This window comes from Lepisma saccharinum, chromosome 27 (assembly GCF_977018435.1).
Source record: "Lepisma saccharinum chromosome 27, izLepSacc3.1, whole genome shotgun sequence".
NCBI lineage: Eukaryota > Metazoa > Arthropoda > Insecta > Zygentoma > Lepismatidae > Lepisma > Lepisma saccharinum.
The window spans coordinates 24,769,319-24,788,466 of record NC_139255.1 but is presented as its reverse complement, the minus strand read 5'-3'; the positions used below and the strand labels follow the sequence as shown (position 1 = coordinate 24,788,466).

The 19,148-nt window shown below is 36.3% G+C and overlaps 1 protein-coding gene across 1 annotated transcript; it reads left to right on the top strand.

The window, feature by feature from the left end:
- The first annotated feature begins 569 nt into the window (after nt 1-569).
- LOC145980200 (gamma-aminobutyric acid receptor subunit beta-like) lies at nt 570-18,883 on the top strand. The gene is made up of 8 exons (XM_083113227.1): nt 570-582; nt 1,997-2,064; nt 5,282-5,407; nt 10,173-10,273; nt 11,962-12,044; nt 13,158-13,304; nt 16,773-16,915; nt 18,863-18,883. Exons 2-8 carry the CDS (start codon nt 2,062-2,064, stop codon nt 18,881-18,883), a joined length of 624 nt encoding a protein of 207 aa, XP_082969353.1. The 5' UTR covers nt 570-582; nt 1,997-2,061.
- The last annotated feature ends 265 nt before the right edge of the window (nt 18,884-19,148 follow it).

Below are 19,148 nucleotides of genomic sequence, written 5' to 3'. Positions count from 1 at the left end.
GGCTGTGTTGCCTAGTTCGTGCGTCATACCGACCTTTTGTGGGGCACTTTTGTGTCATTCATTACTTTTCGAGCAAATACTGTCAGTGTGAATATCATGGATTACAAAGACAAACTCTACAAGGAGATCTTTCATTCTCTTAAACCTCCGAATACAGGGAGTTGTGCTCCGATGTGGCAACAGCGCAAACGTCTGCCACCCGCCTAATTTCATAGCAGTGCGTTTAGGTGTTTCATTTTTACTGCTGGAGACTGTACGTAAAACAAAAGGCATTACAAAGAGATACTACTGAGAATTATATTAAGAGCGTATAGAGAAAGTTAATGATCACTTGGACTCATACTTTAAAAGATATAGGAAAAGATTAAGCACTCACATAAAATGTACCACTTACTTATCAAATGAACGAAAGTGATATTTAATGAAATACTGATAGATGTAGAGTTCCGTCGTTAATAGAAATCTTAATTTTCCCATTTCGCCCTAGTTTTTTTCAGGAACCAGAAGATCCAGAGAGGCCACCGGAAGTTATTTCAGTAATTCCTTCTGGATACAACAAGATGCAAATTCCAATAAATAATGGTAACAGTAGACAGTATATATGAATAAACTGCGTTTGGTACATCCTATCACGTTTCCCGCGCTTGCCGATCGTTGTCATTTTTACTAGAAAGCACTCTGCGTTGCTGCTATAGAGTGAGCGAGCCTCGCGTTGGGGGAAGCTGAGGTCAGATTGCGCGTAAGATTCTTAGAAATACACAAATTAAACAACACACTATTCAGCACCACGCTTATAAAAAAAGCTTCTTGCAGACACAAGCAAAGCACGTGTTAGAGCACAACGTGGCAACAGTGCCTACGTAAGTACCTCTCATCTGGCTTCCATTCGCTCCTCGCTGCCCAGAAGACGGTTTTTCATAGTTTCTCATTGGCACCGAAACGGCCGAGTGATGGCTAGCGCGGGAAACGTGACAGATTGTAACAAACGCGGTATACAAAGATGAATTTTCTCCACAATATGTTGCGTGATTTAATGAATATAGTTAAACTCGGTCTCATGCCGAGGGTTTAATATCGTTCGTCCCCTTTTCCAGTTCTTGAACATCTCATAACTTTAAAGTAGTGAATAATAATGATGAATAATTTGCTAATTACTACAGCATTACCGACAATATCAACAATGTTGTGAGCAACTATTCTAGTGGTTTTGTAGTTAAATCACTGGTGTCACACGTTTCATCCACACCACCGCTAAAAGAAAATTTGTTCACCTGAAGACGAGAAGAGAACTGTTAAAATAACTATGGTATAACTATAGTTATATACTAGCTAATTAATAATATCCAATTATCAGTGCATGCTAAAGATTTATTTATTGAGCATTGTTCAGAAATAGTCACACCTAGTGTTAGTCCATGAGTTTATTGATTACTTAATCTATTCGTAACAGAATATTGTCATTTTCCGACAGGAAATGCTATTGTCGGTGACAATCTGTGCTACATAGCTGCATATATACATGGTTGCAAGGTTGCAAATGTACTTTGATTCAGAACTCGTAGCGTTAAAATAAGCAACATATTAGCGTTAAAAGTTGTTGGTCACACACGGCGTATATTATTATTCTCTTTTACTCCGCTTTTCTGCCACTTTTGGCTAATTGCGAAGATGGGGATGATTGATGATATGATGAAATTGATGAGTGAACACACAAAAAGCCATGCCCAGGCCAGGATTAGAACCGGGAATCCTAGAGTCGTAGCGGACTGTGCTAATCGCTCCGGACGGTCTCCACACGTCGTGACGAGATGTCTCTGTGTACTGTTTCATCTCGTAAAAATATTGAACATCATTGACCTGTATACTTTTCATTATTTTACCAAAAATGTTGAGACAAGAACATGTTACAGCAGATTTACTCAAAGTTATTTTATATTCATATAATTAGTTCTTATTACTAGGAAAGTAATTGATTACATTTTTCTTGTTCCTCTAGGCCAGGCTGTAAGTGTTCGCGTTGGATTGTCCTTGACAGCAATATGTGCGGTGAATGAAGGCAATATGGTAAGTGAAATCATGTGGCAAACATGTGAAGATCATTTATTTCCAAATAGCTAATGAAATGTTCACCTAGCTTCAATTTTAAGTTGGCCATGAGACGGCCCTATGTGCGTGTAGGGCAGAGAACACATAATAAGGGCAGGAACAATAGGAAAATACATTTTGGAAGATTCCCAATACGGTGAAAACATGAGAATTTATTTATTACTCTTACTCATATAAAAGGAGTGTGTCAGTTCTTGTCACATAAGTTACTCGAGAAAATTTGCACTGTTCTAAGCTCATATATTTTCTAATCGTGTCATTCTATACATTACTAAATAATACATATTTTATATTTTATTGAAATTTAACTACTTAAATTAAGTTTCTAGTGTAGCACTTTGTTTAGAAGATCTATTGTTCTAATGTACAATATTTTAAAGTGATTCCAACGATTTTATCTTTAACCTTTTCCTATCAGATTCTAAATTCTAAAAATAACACTATATATTACACATACTTACTCAGTTTATTTTCGGCAAACCCAGCCTGTGTCCTTTTCTATTCTTGGAAGACAACTTATTAAGGGACTCCGCCTAAAATAGCATATAAAAATGTAAAACATTTTGTTACATAAGAAAAACATGATTTAATGTAGATTTTGTATCCAAATTATCAACCTGAAGATATTAATTAGATTGTCAATAAAACTGCTCTGTAATCGAATTGAAATAACAAAGAATGATAACATACAAAACATGTGGGGTTTGGGGGGGGGGGTAAAGTGGAAAATTAAGATCAATTAAAGGAAGTAACTACTGCAGGAATACTAAAACTTAAACATGATAAATGATTCTTTAGCGACAAAGTTTTCGAAGTATTAATGATGATCTGTAGTTACAATTAACGTTATGAACGTTGTAAAGTTTCTGAAGTAAAATAACGTAAAGATGAAAAGTATAAGAAAGTTTACTCTGTAATTTGCGAATTCTGTAGATTACTAATCATTAGAATAACCCAATGTTCAATCAAATTAACGCCACATTTGTATTTCATTCGTACATCATATTTCTGTTTTCTGGTGTTGTGTTGCTTTTCTCAGAGAGAGTTAGACCAATGTTTTATTGTGAATTCTCGTTGGGTGCCAGACAATTATATCGATCTGATTGGCCTACTGGTTTGGTCAATTGTTTGAGATTTATTAGACCTTGGTTCATCATTTTGCCCTCGAACTTTTATCAGTATATCTCTAGGAGTTTCGTAGCATTCAATAGGTACATAATAGCTACCGTGTTTATTAGATCTGAGCAGTGGAGAGGTAATCGATCATAGTTTGTCAATAAGTTGATATGGATACATTTCTCGATATACTCATGCCTGTAATTTAGTCACTTTCCGATATAAGGAACGTTCGCGAAAAATATATAGTTTTTCGCCCATAGATAGGCGAAGAGTATGATTCTGCTTTGCAAGATCCTTCTAGATTTCAAATATAGTTAATTGAATTATTTAATTGGAAACTTACTCTCAAAGTATACAATTTGGAAATTTGGTTTCAATCTTCCACAAAGCTGCTTCAGATAAGAAAATGACATGAAATGAAGATAAAACTGTGTTAATTGTTGCTATTTCGTTCAGAATCAAAGAGTCTAATTTCTCGACAATGATAAAGCAATGTATGGTTTTCTACGTTAAACATTTATGCCGTTATATACGTAACTCTTGGCACAATGGCGTTTGCGTAAAAATAAGTATTTTAGTATTAGTTCCTAAAAAGGAACTAGGGATTGATGTGTCTGACTTCCATTAAAATTACATGAACAACAGATTTCCTAGAATAGTTGTTCGTTTCTTAATGATCCCTACGCCATGAAAATTTGTCTGGAATTAATGTGACTTGTAGCCATAAGCACATCAGGTCGAGATATATTGCTCGTTGTGTTAATATTTAGAATAAGACCACTGACTGCGTCAGAAGCGTGGCACCGGATACCTACTAGTCCGACCTCAGCAAACATTCTTTCAGACAAAACATGCATGTTATATGTATTTTAAATGTACACTAAATAAATTACTGCTTCCAAGAAAATATCCTCCTCCTACTATGTCTCTCAATTACTTTTGTGTCTGCGTCATAATCTCAGGGAGTCACAATGTGACTCCTTCAACCTAAAATCAAGCATTCACTGCGCATGCGCGAAAAACAGACTCTGGAGACACGATGCACAGTATCGATGAAACGGCCGTGAGAGCGACACGTCTGTCGCCTGCCGCTTGTCGCTTCGATCTGAAAGCATCCTCTGACCTCAAATTTTGTCTTTGATGGTAGGTAAGAAATAGATACTTGACGAAGGGTGTCATCATTTCAAGAACATTGGGTTGGGCTTAAACATTTGAATTGTAAGTTTACAAATATCTCATAAATCCTACCTTTAAGTGTATTATGATACGTATTATGCCTACGAACAATGCACGGTTACATTTTTTTAAATGCTTTTTATTGATTTCAATAAACACTCCACCACGAATGACTGATGATTTGGTGTTTTAAGTCCACTTTATGCACAGTAAGGTTAATCGGGACTGAACATACAGTTGAAAGTGCGATCCGAACCACTATGTGCCTCCACCGCACTCCAGCATGAACAACCATAAAACATATAATAATAATAATAACAACAACAGTATTAAATAGGTTCGTTTACATTAAGTGCTGAGTACAGTATGCAACCTAATACAACAATGAGTCTACTAACACATTAAAAAAATTACAGGTATGTATTCTGTGAGATGCAGAATAAAACATATTGAGCAGCTATTAGTACTATGTAATAATAATAGGAAGAAGAAGATGAAAAAGAAGATTAAAAGAACGCGACAAATTATTGGGTGGGCTTCAGCCGCATGGGCCCCTTTAAATTGGCGTCATTGAGCAAGATAAATTCTCCTTATCGGTATGATGATTCCTAAAGCAATGTACCTTCGCGCATTTCAAATGAACATCAAATCTCTGATTAATTTTATATTTTATTTATTATATCTCATATACTTCTAAAACATGAGATCGATAAACAGCAAGTTTGAAGTTTAGAAATGCAGGGTCTCTCCTGTATGTGTATGGAAGAACTCCATAAATTGTTAGTTACGCCACTATATAAAATGTATTGTACATTGTGGAAATTGAACAGAATAAGAACTGGGTGAAATAACAACAAGGGTTCATTTACTTATCTTTCAGGATCTTGAAATTGCTTTCTACTTTTATATGCATTGGAAGGATTATCGCCTGGAATATCCCAAAGATATCACCGACCCTGCAATTCTGTTAACACACGAACATTTTAGACAACTATGGATACCTCATGTGAGTAACATTTATATTGAATATACTTTCCTATTTTTATATACAAATTATCTGCAGAGAAAGAATTAAAGAAAGAAATAGGAGGAAAAATATCTCGTAAACTGAACTTTTCTTTAATATAGGCAAAACATTAAATTGCTCTGGGTGAAGACTTCGCTGTAAGGATTTCGTTCACAAGAATAATAACAACAACTTGAGAGACATTTCGAAATAATAAAAACAACTACATAATCATTGTTCCATTGCTGGCTTGTTGTATTTCATTGTTAACTAATTTTGCAAGATATTTAATTTGAATTTTTTTGTTTTGCAGAAATATCCTGACTTTTTATAGCACGCTGCATTTAAAGTAAAATAACATCCGTAGAAATATATATTTGTATATGTGCAAACTTTCAGAAAGCGTTCATCAGCTCCAACTTACTGCGCAAGGATTTAACACAAGAATATCTTGCAATCCTGCCATATGCAGGTTTCTCAAGAAATGTTATTATAAACTTGGTATAATAGTATTTTTCTTCTTAACCAGCAGTATCAAATAGCCTACTAAAAATTAACAACTGTTTCTTCATTGCAGACCATGAGAAAATATATTATGTATAATACGTAAGACTTATTTGTTTATATAACCAAAGGATTACCATGTGCATGGACGTATATATAGTTTACGTAAGAGGGGGGGGGGGGGGGTCATGAACTTTTGGTATGATTAGTGTTACTATATTTCATATGTGCAAATCCTAGACACAGCTGACCTGAAGCTTGTTGGGGAGCCGGTGGGACGGGGTGGAGGATCTGGACCCGATAGAGTTGTGTGTATGTACAATAACGGACAGTTCTGGGTTGTAATGAATACATTGACTTTCAATGGAATCGTCACAACCAAGCAGTGTCCGTGAGTGTACATATAAATTATCATATTGTTTACACTTCTTAAAAAGAAACAAAAATCTATTTCGAAGTATATAATGGACATAGGCGAGCACAGACCCTCTGATTAGGGGGGGGGGACAAAAACCTTGATGAAAGTTCAGTCTGGAAAGAAAAATCTCATTTTATCTCACTCTTTTAGTGTTATTGCATTGAGAGTGTGTGTGTGTATAATATTATATATATATATATTATACATTTTATGTAAATACATTAAATAATCAATTCATCCTCCCCAAAACAAATCAACAGGAAAAATGATATAGGCTAAATTGTCTCTGAAATGTGCGCGCACCTTTACCTCCGAACAATTGATTGATTGATTTGCTTTATTTTACTTCGCTTTTGTGCGATGGGAATGAGTGATGATATGATGAAATTGATGAATGAACACTCACAAACATCCATGCCCAGGCCAGGATTCGAACATGAAACCCTGGCGTTGTAGCGCAATGCGCTAATCACAGCGCCACGGTGGCCGCCAACGAACAATTGTTCCTGCATTTACGACAAAACTGTTTAGCAGCAACAGTCTGAAGTTCCTAGTTGTTATTATTTCTCGCTCTCTGTCTCTCTTTCTAGTAATTTACAATGCAGTATAGGAATGAAGTAAAATGCGAGCGAAGCGAGAAAGAAAAATTTCTGATCCAAATTTTTGCAAACTGAAAACAATATTGATCTAAAAGGGCACAACAAATTTCATGGCATTCTCTTTATATTTTTTTCCATTTAGACTGTTTGGGGTCGTGGGCCAACTCCCGGTAAAATTTTAAATTGAGTGCGCAATTACCTTTCTGTGCCCCACTGCAAGTGCTCTTGGCCGTCTGGAACAAATAATACAAGAGAGATGTAAAAACTAATACTATCTTGAGTGTTCTTTGTTCTGCTACTCTTAGATTCGGCTGGCCTTGCTTTCTTTTACTTAATTGTTTTCCTCCCTCCGCCCCCCGAATTTATTTTCGTCCACTCCACTCCCTTACCCGCAGTTGCTTCGAACTTTCATCAGCTTGAAGATATAATATCGTTCAATAACGGCAATAAGATTCCTCTACACTAATATTCTACATGAAAGTATAATATAGGGGAATAGACATCTGAAACGGAGACAAAAATGGTTACAATTCCCCCTTAGAAAAGTATATATTTCACACGTATAATTTGATTTCAGTTACAGTAAATTACATTATTTAACATAATGGGGTTGCGGGAATGTGATAATTTCAAATTCAAATGGTGTAATATTATCCATGGGAAAATACGTGGCTTGTTCTTCCGTGGAAAAAATCTGCAAACGTCCATGATTAGGGTGGGTATTTTTTTTTTTAATCTCGTTTAGAATACATGTTCACAGTACCCCTTTTGAGGTTTCCACAAGCCACGCTACTTAATAATGATGCTTTTCTGTTCATCTTGTGTCAAACAACTTGAGAATGTTAAGGTGTTTTCTTGGTGTCCTTACACTGCGTTTTTAAAAACCAAATCCCTTTAAGAAAACACGAAGGAAAAAAATATAACTGACTTGACAGTAACAATGCAGTTTCTTGTCGCAGGAATTCCGAAATTATTAGGAAATTGCAGACATTTAATCAGCAGTCCAATCTAGTGTGTGTAATGTCGTAATTTTCATGCCATCCGTATCCCGTTCTATACGTCTCCAATTTAGGAGAATAAAATAAGTCCGAATAAATTTTTATGAACAAGCCGATAGAACAGGTAATCTGGTAATTTTTTACAGCCTTAAGCGAGGAATTTGGACCCGTTGAACCCCCCCCCCTTAAATACGCTCACGACCATGTGTTTGGGGACTATTGATCGCACTCCTCCCAAAAAACTTTAAGCCCTCAAAATATTCTATTTACATGTCTTATATGGATGGTCTTTAAATCAAATATATATACTTTTTAGGGCTTCCAAATTCGGTAACGATCCATTACTTGTCCTGGTACAGTTAATTTAGGTTTGTTTGATTCATTGATTGACTTAGATTATTTTACTTCGCCTTTTGTGATTCTTGGCTAATTTGCGAAGATGGGGATGAATGATGAAATGATGAAATTGGTGAATGGACATTCACAAACAACCAAACCCGAGCGGTATTCGAACCCGGGACCCTTGGCGTCGAAGCGCGATGTGCTAACCGCTCGGCCACAGGGTCCGGCAGTTGATTTAGGTAGTAAAGAAAAATGTTGGGAAGCACATTCAATGGAAGGAAACTATGGCATACGTAAGCATTGTTAGGTTACTGATCCGAAATCTAATATTCCAAGTTTGTAAAGTAATGGTGCATAAAAATAACACACATTTACTAGACGAAAAAGAAACTCAAAGAATTGTATAGCATGACCTCGAAGTTCACAGTTCTCTCACTATGCAGCGCCACAATCGCATAAAGCACAATGGCGACTCCGCAGCAGCGCGCACAATCATGTATTCTAGTATGCAGAGACCAAATCAATCATTACAGTGTAAAAAAATTACCGGGGAGAATATGGAGTCGCTACTCATCCAGCCTTGTCGAATTGGACACTTCCTCCGTGCCGATTCGTCAAGTATCAGGCTTCTTATTCTGTTGACAAATTACTCGCTGTTTACCTATTGTTACACCAACACTTCTGGAAGCCTGCTAACCACTTGACTTAGCATAATTGAAATACCTAAGAGAAGCAACAGCTGGCAAAAACAAGTGAATGACCCTTGGTAAGATTGAAGCTTTTAGAAAATGTACAGGTTTACAGCTTTGTTACGTTATGAAGTTGAAGAAACATGAATTTATACCCTGTCCCAGTTATCTCTGGAGGAGGAAGTACACAAATCTCTACGCAAGTAGTGACGAGAAACGACTCCAACAACGAAAAACAAGTGAGAGGGAATAGGATTGAGTGGAAGGAGGGGGGAAGCGATTGCAGTTACCAGCCTTCGCAACAGAGTGTTCTGCTTTGCTTTGCCACTCGATTTTCTCCCCTTCTTTGACGCTATGCGCTGCATTGCTCCAGAGATACTTGGGACAGAGTATAAGCAATAATACATCCTTAGTTGCGAGTGCTGACTGTAGTCTTTTGTATGGCATTAATTTGTATATTCTAATGCACTGCTCTAATGCCAGCATTCCCAAGGTAATGACTACAAAATCACCAATCAGCACAGACAAAAAAGCAATAGCCCTCCTTGAAATAAAATCATAATTATATCCCTACATCACAATCAGATATTTTAAAATTGATACATTTATTACATTTAAGAGTATGATGACCATGCAATGTAGTTCAGCGAAATTTTGCAACTCAAATAATTGACATGGATATGGAAGTGGTGACAAAATATGGAGGAACATTTTAAATATAATTTGTATTATTTCCGCAAACTTCACCTCCTACTTCGTTTGATTTTTAATGGCAGATAATTAAATAATATATAAGTAGAGGAATATATTATTATGAAGGACGTGTAATATCTGGTTATTATCAAATCACAAAGAAGTTTAAAAGAAATTTAGTGCAAATATGAATAGCGTTGCAATAACTTCATGAAGTTACAAAAATGTAAATCGACATTCGCCTAGGAAATGTTACAGTCTAAAATTATGATCAGTGGCTATTTTACATAACTGCCAGAGAACAAACTGGCCAAACGTCCAATACAGCCTGTATTGTAAGTTACTAAAGGCTTTATTGCATTATGTAACCTTTAGTTGCTCTTTAATAAAATTACATTGAAAAATGTCATTCTTACATACATCGATATTCATTTTTCATACATTGCCAAAGTATTAATATAGAGTAAATAGAATCTGCAATCAATTATATACCTACATATTGATGTACATATAATATTGCAGATACATTTACGGAATGCAAAGACACTTTATCAGGTTCCACATATGGGAAACGAATTGTCATTGCGCCTGCAACCAAGCAAGGAAGTTTTCACGAGTAACAGGTAAGTTTGGTATCTAATTATTTATCCTATCTCAAATCAGCATTGTAATTAACATTATAAATTGAGTACAAAATTTTGTACTATGTTGTGTTTTTCTTGTTTTATGTCCTTTATCTGCTCCTTTAGGGTTATTTCGGCGATGATGAATCATGATTAGATACACATGATGAAGGGACACTCACTAATGAATGACAATGACTACAGCAGGACTTCAACCTGGAACCGTCGATGGCAAAATCAACCCTGTGAGTGCAGCATTCAACGCACTAAACTAACGAGGAGAGATCAATTGTTTCATTATGGAAACCTGCCAAAAACTGATCTAAAACACTGACTTGTACGATATATCAGCTACAAGTAGCCATAAGAATTCATAGACTGTTCAATTACAGAAAATGTACATAAAGTCCGGTAACACTTTCAAACATTTATTGTAAACAAATTACTTACATTGCTAACAGCTCGTAGTTGAACGAGTATAGTCGTATGTTATTTTGCAGGTGTTCACTGCATAGTTTCACTTCTCGCCGCTGTATGGCGCTTTCTGGAGCTGAATGGGTTTTTTGCGTGCTACATTTTGATAAAACAAAGAGTGCTGCAAATGCCCAACGGAAACTTAGGAGCAAATACAAGAAAGAAGCAACAGACTGGAAGGCAACCTAATGTTGCTTCATCATCACTGAAAATTAACAAATTCAAGAAGTCATCTTCTGTCTGCAGCAATTCACAGCAAGACTGGTACAGCCTTTCTTTGCCTTGGATATATAACTTTTGAACTAACTGCAGTCTGAAAGTTTTATGCACATTTATTTTTTTAACACTCCACATAGTAATTTATGGCATACGCAGTTCATGTGAAGAGCTGCGTGTAGATTTCCTCGGACTCCTTGTAAACGCTTGCCAATGTAATCTGACCGACCACTTCTATCCTTCGCACAAAAACACCCGGTTGTAACAATTTTTCAATGCTAATCATATATTGCCTTCCTGCATGGTGCTTCTCACCCGAATTTGCTCCTAACTTTCCGTACGACATCTGTAACACTCATGTTTTATAAAACTGTAGAGCACAAAAAGCCTCTTTGGCTCCAGAAAGCGCTATCTTGAATTTGCCACCATCTAGTGGCGGGAAACAGAACTACAGGGAACACCTGAAATACAAAGGAAAACCTACGACATCACTTGTTCAACTAACGTACTGTATCACTTAAACACGCTGATAGTTTATTTGCAATATTTTTTAAAAGTGTTAACGGACTTTATGCACAACCTGTATTTATCCAGTATTGTTATGAAATTTATCGAAGCTTCTATGTGCGCCCACATGCATAGAATGAATTTCAATGCAAAGAATCAAAATATGTTTAGTATTCCATACACAAATTAAAATTTTTTACAAGGGAACATAAGTGACGTACGCACATATGATATTCCAGAGAGTATGAATTTTAATTCTGAGCTATCATTTACTTGAAACACAGAAGTCTTGGTACATTTTTCACTTACTTACTAATAATATTTTTGTAATGCAGGTAACCGCCTACGTATATCGACTGGATGCAATATGTACTTTTCCTTGCAATTGTATTTAGAGTAAAACATATAAACTGGATGGAAGTAATAAAGTATTTATATTGCAGAAAACTTTTAATGAAACATTAACCCTAATTTCTACATTCATCTTGTAGGTACATATCCAAGTTAATTTGCAACTTTGACTTTCATCTCTATCCATTCGACTCACAAGAATGTGCTGTGGAAATCGAAAGTTGTAAGTAAATAAGAACTGTAGCTATATATACTTACACATACAGGGTGTATCAGAAGTGATAGCGCAAACAAACTTTGAAAGGTACACGACAGTAGCTGCAAAAAAGTCGCAGTAAACATGGGGTCGCCAACGAACCGTTTGCGACATAATTGCGAATGTATGGTTACGATACACCACTGATTTGATTTTTTGTATACATCGTACAATTATCACTTTACAAGTGGCGTGCCTATTATACCTTCCGTCCTGTACAGGACGTTTGGTTTGTTACAACGCCACCTTTCGGCAATGTTCAGTTTTAAACAAAGAAACATCGGAGTGCGCCAAGAGAAAAGTATACATTGTGTATAAATAACCAAAGCAATGTCGGATCGTAACCATACCTAGGTACATTCGCAATTATCTAGCAAACTGTTCCATTGCGACCACATGTTTACTTGATTTGATTTGGTGTTTTAAGTCCACTTTATGCACAGTAAGGCTAATCGGGACTGGACATACAGTTTAAAGTGGGATCCGAACCACTATGTGCCTCCACCGGGTATCGAACCCGGGACCCCTTGATTACAAGGCGATTACCACTGCGCCATCGGGGAGGTCCCACATGTTTACTGACTTTCTTGCTTGCACTATCGTGTACTTTTCACTTTCTCAGTTTCCGCTATCACTTCTGATACATATGTTCCTGTTTCCAAACATGTAGGCAATTACAAAGAGAAAAAATATCATGGGTAATGTTGAGAATAGAAAGAAGTCATACATTTTGAAATTCTTATGCTTTTAAAGAATTGCAAACCTTTCCGAATTAGTGATTCAGGTTATATTAAAATTATTACAAAATTGGATATTTATCATTATTTTGCTTAGAAGTTTAAGTTGCAATGTAAGCTGTTTCTCTTCTACCACATTTATTGTACAATCATTCTAGTCTAATTTAATTACGACTACAAAAGATATGATAAATTTCACTAATTGAAATATTGTAACATTTAGAATTCAAAGCGTTTTCTTTTATACCAGGTGTTTTTTTTGTTTCTTTGTCAAAAATACATTTAATTGGATCATTAAATTATATGGTTCGAACTACTAAGATATCATTTAATTTTATCCTAGACAGTCATTCCAACAAATACTTAACAATAGACTTATACGAGAATGGTGCTCAGATGGATGTAAACATGGGGAGCCTACCTCAGTTTAAGGTGACATCTGTAATAGCGAAGAATTGCACAGAAGCGTGGAGAATTGGAAGTTTCGTTGGTAAATATTTACAAAAAAACTTTTGATACTCTTTAAATGTAAATGAGTAGAATGTTTCTAATAATTTAAAGATAATGTACAAAACAAATTACGGTATGTTTCTTATAATACAAAGTATTCCTTTTCTGAAAGTTAATAAGAAGTACGTCAATGAAAATCAGGGATTGCGGAATTCAAATCGTCCATTCATTGCTAGTTAATTGCGTTGATTAAATTTTATAGATCAATAATTTTATGTTTAACATTCATTTCAAAATAAGATTAGTTCGTTTCTTTAGCAGATAGTGTACAATAGTAACTACAATTTGTTATTTCTTAGTACAAACGTATAACAAGATATGGTGATAATATTTGGGGATATTAAGAAGTATAATTATAATTTGACAAATTATTGGATGGGCTTGGGTCCCACGGACCCATATAATCAAGTTGGCACCAATGTACAGAGCCACCATAAATTACGTAACGAAATTTGTGTATGTAGACTGCAAATTGAACTGGAACACCGCAAGTATGATATAATATAACATATAATGTAATTTACATATTCAGTGGAAATGATGATCCCTGAATGAGATGTGTCATTCATAACCAGAGATTTAATGGCTAAAGACAGAGGGAGAAATCCCTCCTATCTCCCTTCGACTCACACTCAGCATTAAAAGGTGTAGATATATGTTTGTTCGATTCTTTCATTTGGCAAACTTCTAATTTTCCGTAGCATCACATTCTAAATGAGCCCAGAACAAGGTCTCGAGTTTTATATTAATCGTATAAATTATTTGTATTAATATTTAAATAAATGAACATTTACTTAATTGTGACCCAATTAGCCCCTTCTAGTTGTCTGCAGTTTTTGACCCTCTCTGCACTGAAGCGTCTATTTGGTTACACGCTGCAACACCGAATCGTCTACTTCGTCGATTTGGTGTCAAGCGTACCACTGCGCCATCGGGGAGGGTCATATATTGTACTGTTCCAGAAAGTAAAGAGTCAATTCTGAATTTACATATTATTGTAATTAATAATATGTTTCAACGATCGCAGGGACAGAAATGCAAAATAGAAAATTCACTTAAATTAAACAATCACAATACTGGAATAAATGTTGCAATTAATTATATGTCAAATTCATTACAACAGATTAAAAATGTATTGTATTGTATTGTATCTATTCATAACGTAATTTCTGGTAACATCTTACTTTCGTACATTGTTATGAAATAATGCAAATGCTTTGTCAATGAACTTTGTGTGAAGTTTAATTCTGCAGGCTATAGGAAACGGAAATAAGTTCTTAAAACTTTCCCCAGATAATGTAATAAGAAAGTTGTAGAGCAGCGTACCCTTTCCACCATAACGACTCCATTCTGAAACTTTTACTGCTTATTTTCAAACAGATATCACACCTAACCTACAAATTGATCCGTGCTTATGCACTTTTCATGTTCATATGCATTGAAGAACAAGATGTTCCAGCAGAGCCATCTACCTGTAGCTATCTCAAATAGAGATTTTACGATGATTGCTTTTCCCACCTTCGTATCCAAACCAGGCCATAACAATGGGGCAAGCGGGAACTTTAATGTACTCCATGGCTTTTATGGGTACTCCACTCACCACGGTAGCTGACGTGAACGACAAGGAGCCTTAAGTGTAATTAATATTTCCATTTTGAAGAAACTAGGTTCTGAAAGATTCAGCTCATAAATTGCTGTTACACAATGAAATTTCAGAAAAGAGGCAATTATTTAGGTATGGAGATTTATGAGGTGGAATGAAAAAGTAGTATTTTTAATGTTTTGCTTTTACAGTTAAACCTACCAAAGTCCAATGGGACCTTGTAACCTTTTACTTTTGGACCATAGCCCCAAGAAAGACTGTTTTTCTGAAAGTAAATATATTGATTCTGTAAGAGATCTTATTTGATTATGATTTTATTTTGATTTGATTATTTCATTTCGCATCGCTTTTCTGCTACTAATGGCTAATCGTGATTCTCGCCCCGTGGTGCAGTCATAGAAAACCTACAACGGCTCGTGGTTCATTGTGCTGACCACACGTCACACGTAATTGGTTGGATGATCGCCCACCTCTGGTGCGAGTGAGACCGGTAGTGTTACAACTTGAGGAATAACAACTAGAGAAGGCATTTATGTAATGTAGTATTAAATAATATTTATAAGACATTAGTTGTGTAGATTAAGGGAAAATGAAAGCTACAAAGATAAATATTTGTGTGGTAAAATATGATTCAATTGTTAACTAATTTTGATACAAATTATCCACATTAGCAGTTCGTTAACCATTAAACAGGATGTATTCTTATGATTCATAATAAATATTAAATTATAAATAATAAAAGGGCCAAGTAAATAGTAGGCGAGAGAATGTCAAATATTTCTCACGGACGACGCTAGATAGCGTACAGAATTGAGAGTTTCTACGCTCGAACAGGCAAAACGTGCAGCATTCACTGGAAGCCGAGTGGTACACGTATAAACATAATTTTTCTGCGGTAGTGGGCCCTCAAATATGGATCGTGAAGTGAAAGACGGAGTGAAATTGAAACTTATACTCTGTCCCTGTTATCTCTGGAGCAAGCGAACGAAAACAAGTCTACGCGCATCTAGTGTCTGGAGACGGCTTCACCAATTGGATTGCGTGGAGGGGGAAGCGACTGCAGTTACGAGCCTTCGCGGAAGAGTGTACTGCTTCGCCGTACGCACTCGTTCCACCCCCTTCTCTGTTCATATGAGCGGCCTTGCTCCAGAGATATCCAAGATAGTGTATATGTGAACATAGTCATTATCTCCATGTTATATCCTGTTTGTCCATCTTACCAATACACAGTGATATATGAAAATGGAATGGATGATTATGGGTTGAAACTACCGAGGCAGATATTTTACATGCATGTGTCTACGATTATTGTTACATTAAAATCATAGCTATTCCATTGTAAATGCTCCAGCGACTACGAGTGAACCAATGTGGTCCCCTGCAGCATTTTTGTAGGTGAATTGACCAATATCATTTTTATTCAGTCCGTTTTACACAAAGTGATAATCACGAATTACAATATAAAAATGTCAATAAGCAGTGTACAACATCTGCTTCGCATCAAAAGAATTCAATTTCTAAAAATAACACAAGATGCAGAATGAAAAGGAATGAAAATTGTAATTAAAAATTAGCTTACCTTAGCCGTTGGCTGTACCTACCCATGGAACATATAGCCGTTGCTGAGGAACCACATCTTCATCGTGTTTAGAACTATTTCAATCTGGTAGATATATGGACAGATATCCCAGCACTGAAATAGGCAGATTGCTCTATATTGCAAGGTCTTATAATATATAGGGCCAAATATTTGTTTTCGCTTACATATGTTGAATGTTGTATTGAAACAACAATTAAATCCTAATTATAAATCATAAAATTTAATTATATTTTGTTTCCTTAAAGAGACCTACGCCTGCATAAAGGTCCTGATTCACATGGAGCGAAGATCTTCTTTCTACATCTGGCAGGTGTACATTCCCAGCATTCTCCTCGTGACGATCGCATGGCTCTCTATGTGGATAGACGTGTCATCTGTGCCAGGAAGGGTAGGCCTGGGAATCACTACACTCCTCACACTCACAACTCAGTTCATGTATACCCAGAAGTCGCTGCCACCTGTGTCCTACTTTAAAGCTCTGGACATGTGGATGTTTGCATGCATGGTAATATTCATATTTCTGCTGTACACATTCACTCTCAATGTACAAGGTGTTTCCGTGATCTTGAATTAAACATACAGGGTGGATGGAGACGATTGTGTCAGAATTTCGAATAGTACAAATTACGAACAATTCTTTTGTGACAATTACTTTCGTTACCAGTCTTTTTGTAGTTTATGTGAGTGTATTTTTGAAATTCGTAAATACTTAAACAAATTTGGTAGCCAGTTGTGCTTTTTCGCTTTTCTTAGATTTTCGGTTCTAGACGGCGAGTGTAGGAAAACAATACCAGATTGTGATATTTTTGACATTAAGGGCGACTTTTACGTCTCCAGCGATAGGAAGAACGTTCGAAGATGCCGACCGAGGGGGAGTTTGTTCACAACGTGCGTGAAGACTGCTCTGTTTTTTCCTTCGCCCTCGACCCTAAGTGAACAAGGAAGCTGGGAGAAAGGCTATCGTCCAGATATTTCTAAGCTAAACCTGGAGACGGTTAATTTTTTGAAGTTTCGAGTTTTTATTAAATTCCCCTGGTCTCGAGCGGATCGATACCGTTCGCCGCCGGGATCCGAACCAACACCATCTCCGCGTCACTTTGCTCGAGATACGGAACTTTGCTTCGTTTTACTTTTCGCGTGTCGTGTGAATTATTGTGAGTGTGTTTTCACAGTGACAGTGGCAGCCAGGTATTGAGGCAGTGAATTACATGTAGCCAGGAAGGGACATGCTCCAGATGTGTCGTTTTATCCCTTTTTGTAAGGAGGGACAGTGAATGAACATGGCCGGCTAAATCTACAAAAAGGGGGGGCACTCGGATTTCCCGATTACTGCTACAATGCCTGAAGTCAAGAGAACAGCACCACCACAGTTGCTTAACGACGCCATGCCACAAGCCAGCAAGACAGCGCCAGAACGCTTAAGCTGAAATGGAAGCCGCGCTGCGACGACTGCCCTAATCGCCAAACCTATGTGAGAGACTACAGTTACCTTATCAAAACGACGACATCGACGACACTGTGACAGATGCTACAACGAGAAAAGAAGAAAAGATACAGAGAAAGAGAGTGAGAGTGTGTGTGTGTGTGAGAGAGAGAGAGAGCGAGGAAGACAGATGAAAAGACATCAACCATAGACGACTCGACGCCCTGTGTATAGTATTTGCCAGTTATCTCTTTATGTGTGAGAGTGAACATCTGTCTACGTACGTCGCCGCTGTTCGTCATAAGGCAAAGCGAAATTAAACTGAACAATATTGCCTACAATAACTAATTATTTTGGCCAATCTATCAAAAGTTATATAAATCTTCAAAATTAAGAAAATATTTCGCTCGCCCTATGAAATATTTTAATATGTAAAATAACCACAGCTTGTTAGTGTTATTCCTATTCTCGCGCCGAGTATTTATATAATTAATTATTGGTTTGTTTTAACTTTTACCGTGCTCCTTGATATATGTATTGGAAAACTAGGTACTAATTAGCATAACCGCCTTAATTATTTTAATATGTCCTAGTTTTGTTTACCGTCGATATTGTTATCAGTAATCCTGTACTTGTAATCAAGTTAATTTCTTCATGTCCTTCATTTATTATATGCTTATTATTTGCATAGTAGTGCCTCAACATATATAATTTCAATTGCTGTTTATTTCTGGGAAATATAACGCCACCTAGCTAACTTGGTCTCATAAGTGACAGCGATAGGCCCGCGTATTTGTATTGAAAGAAAGCCCAAGGGGTAGTAGAAATCCCAAACGAAAGTACACGGAAGACAAACAAGAGAGGCGATTTGATATTTTATCATGTAATGGTATCTTGTGCTTATTCCTGCAGCATGAATGTGAGAGTGCGTGATTGAATGAGAGTGAGGGGATCTGTAATGTGTTTTTATTATTATTATTGTTGTTTTTAATTTTACCCAATACAAGTATATATTCGTTACTCTACAGGTGTTTTTGATTAATAGGTATAGATGTATATACTCGTTATGGTCAATATTTTGGTTTTGTTAGTTCTGAATTTAGCTGTATTGCTTGTCTCTTTGATCAAAAGGTTTACTATTATTACAACAATTATTATTATTATTGTTTTATCTATTACATAACAACACCGATTTATG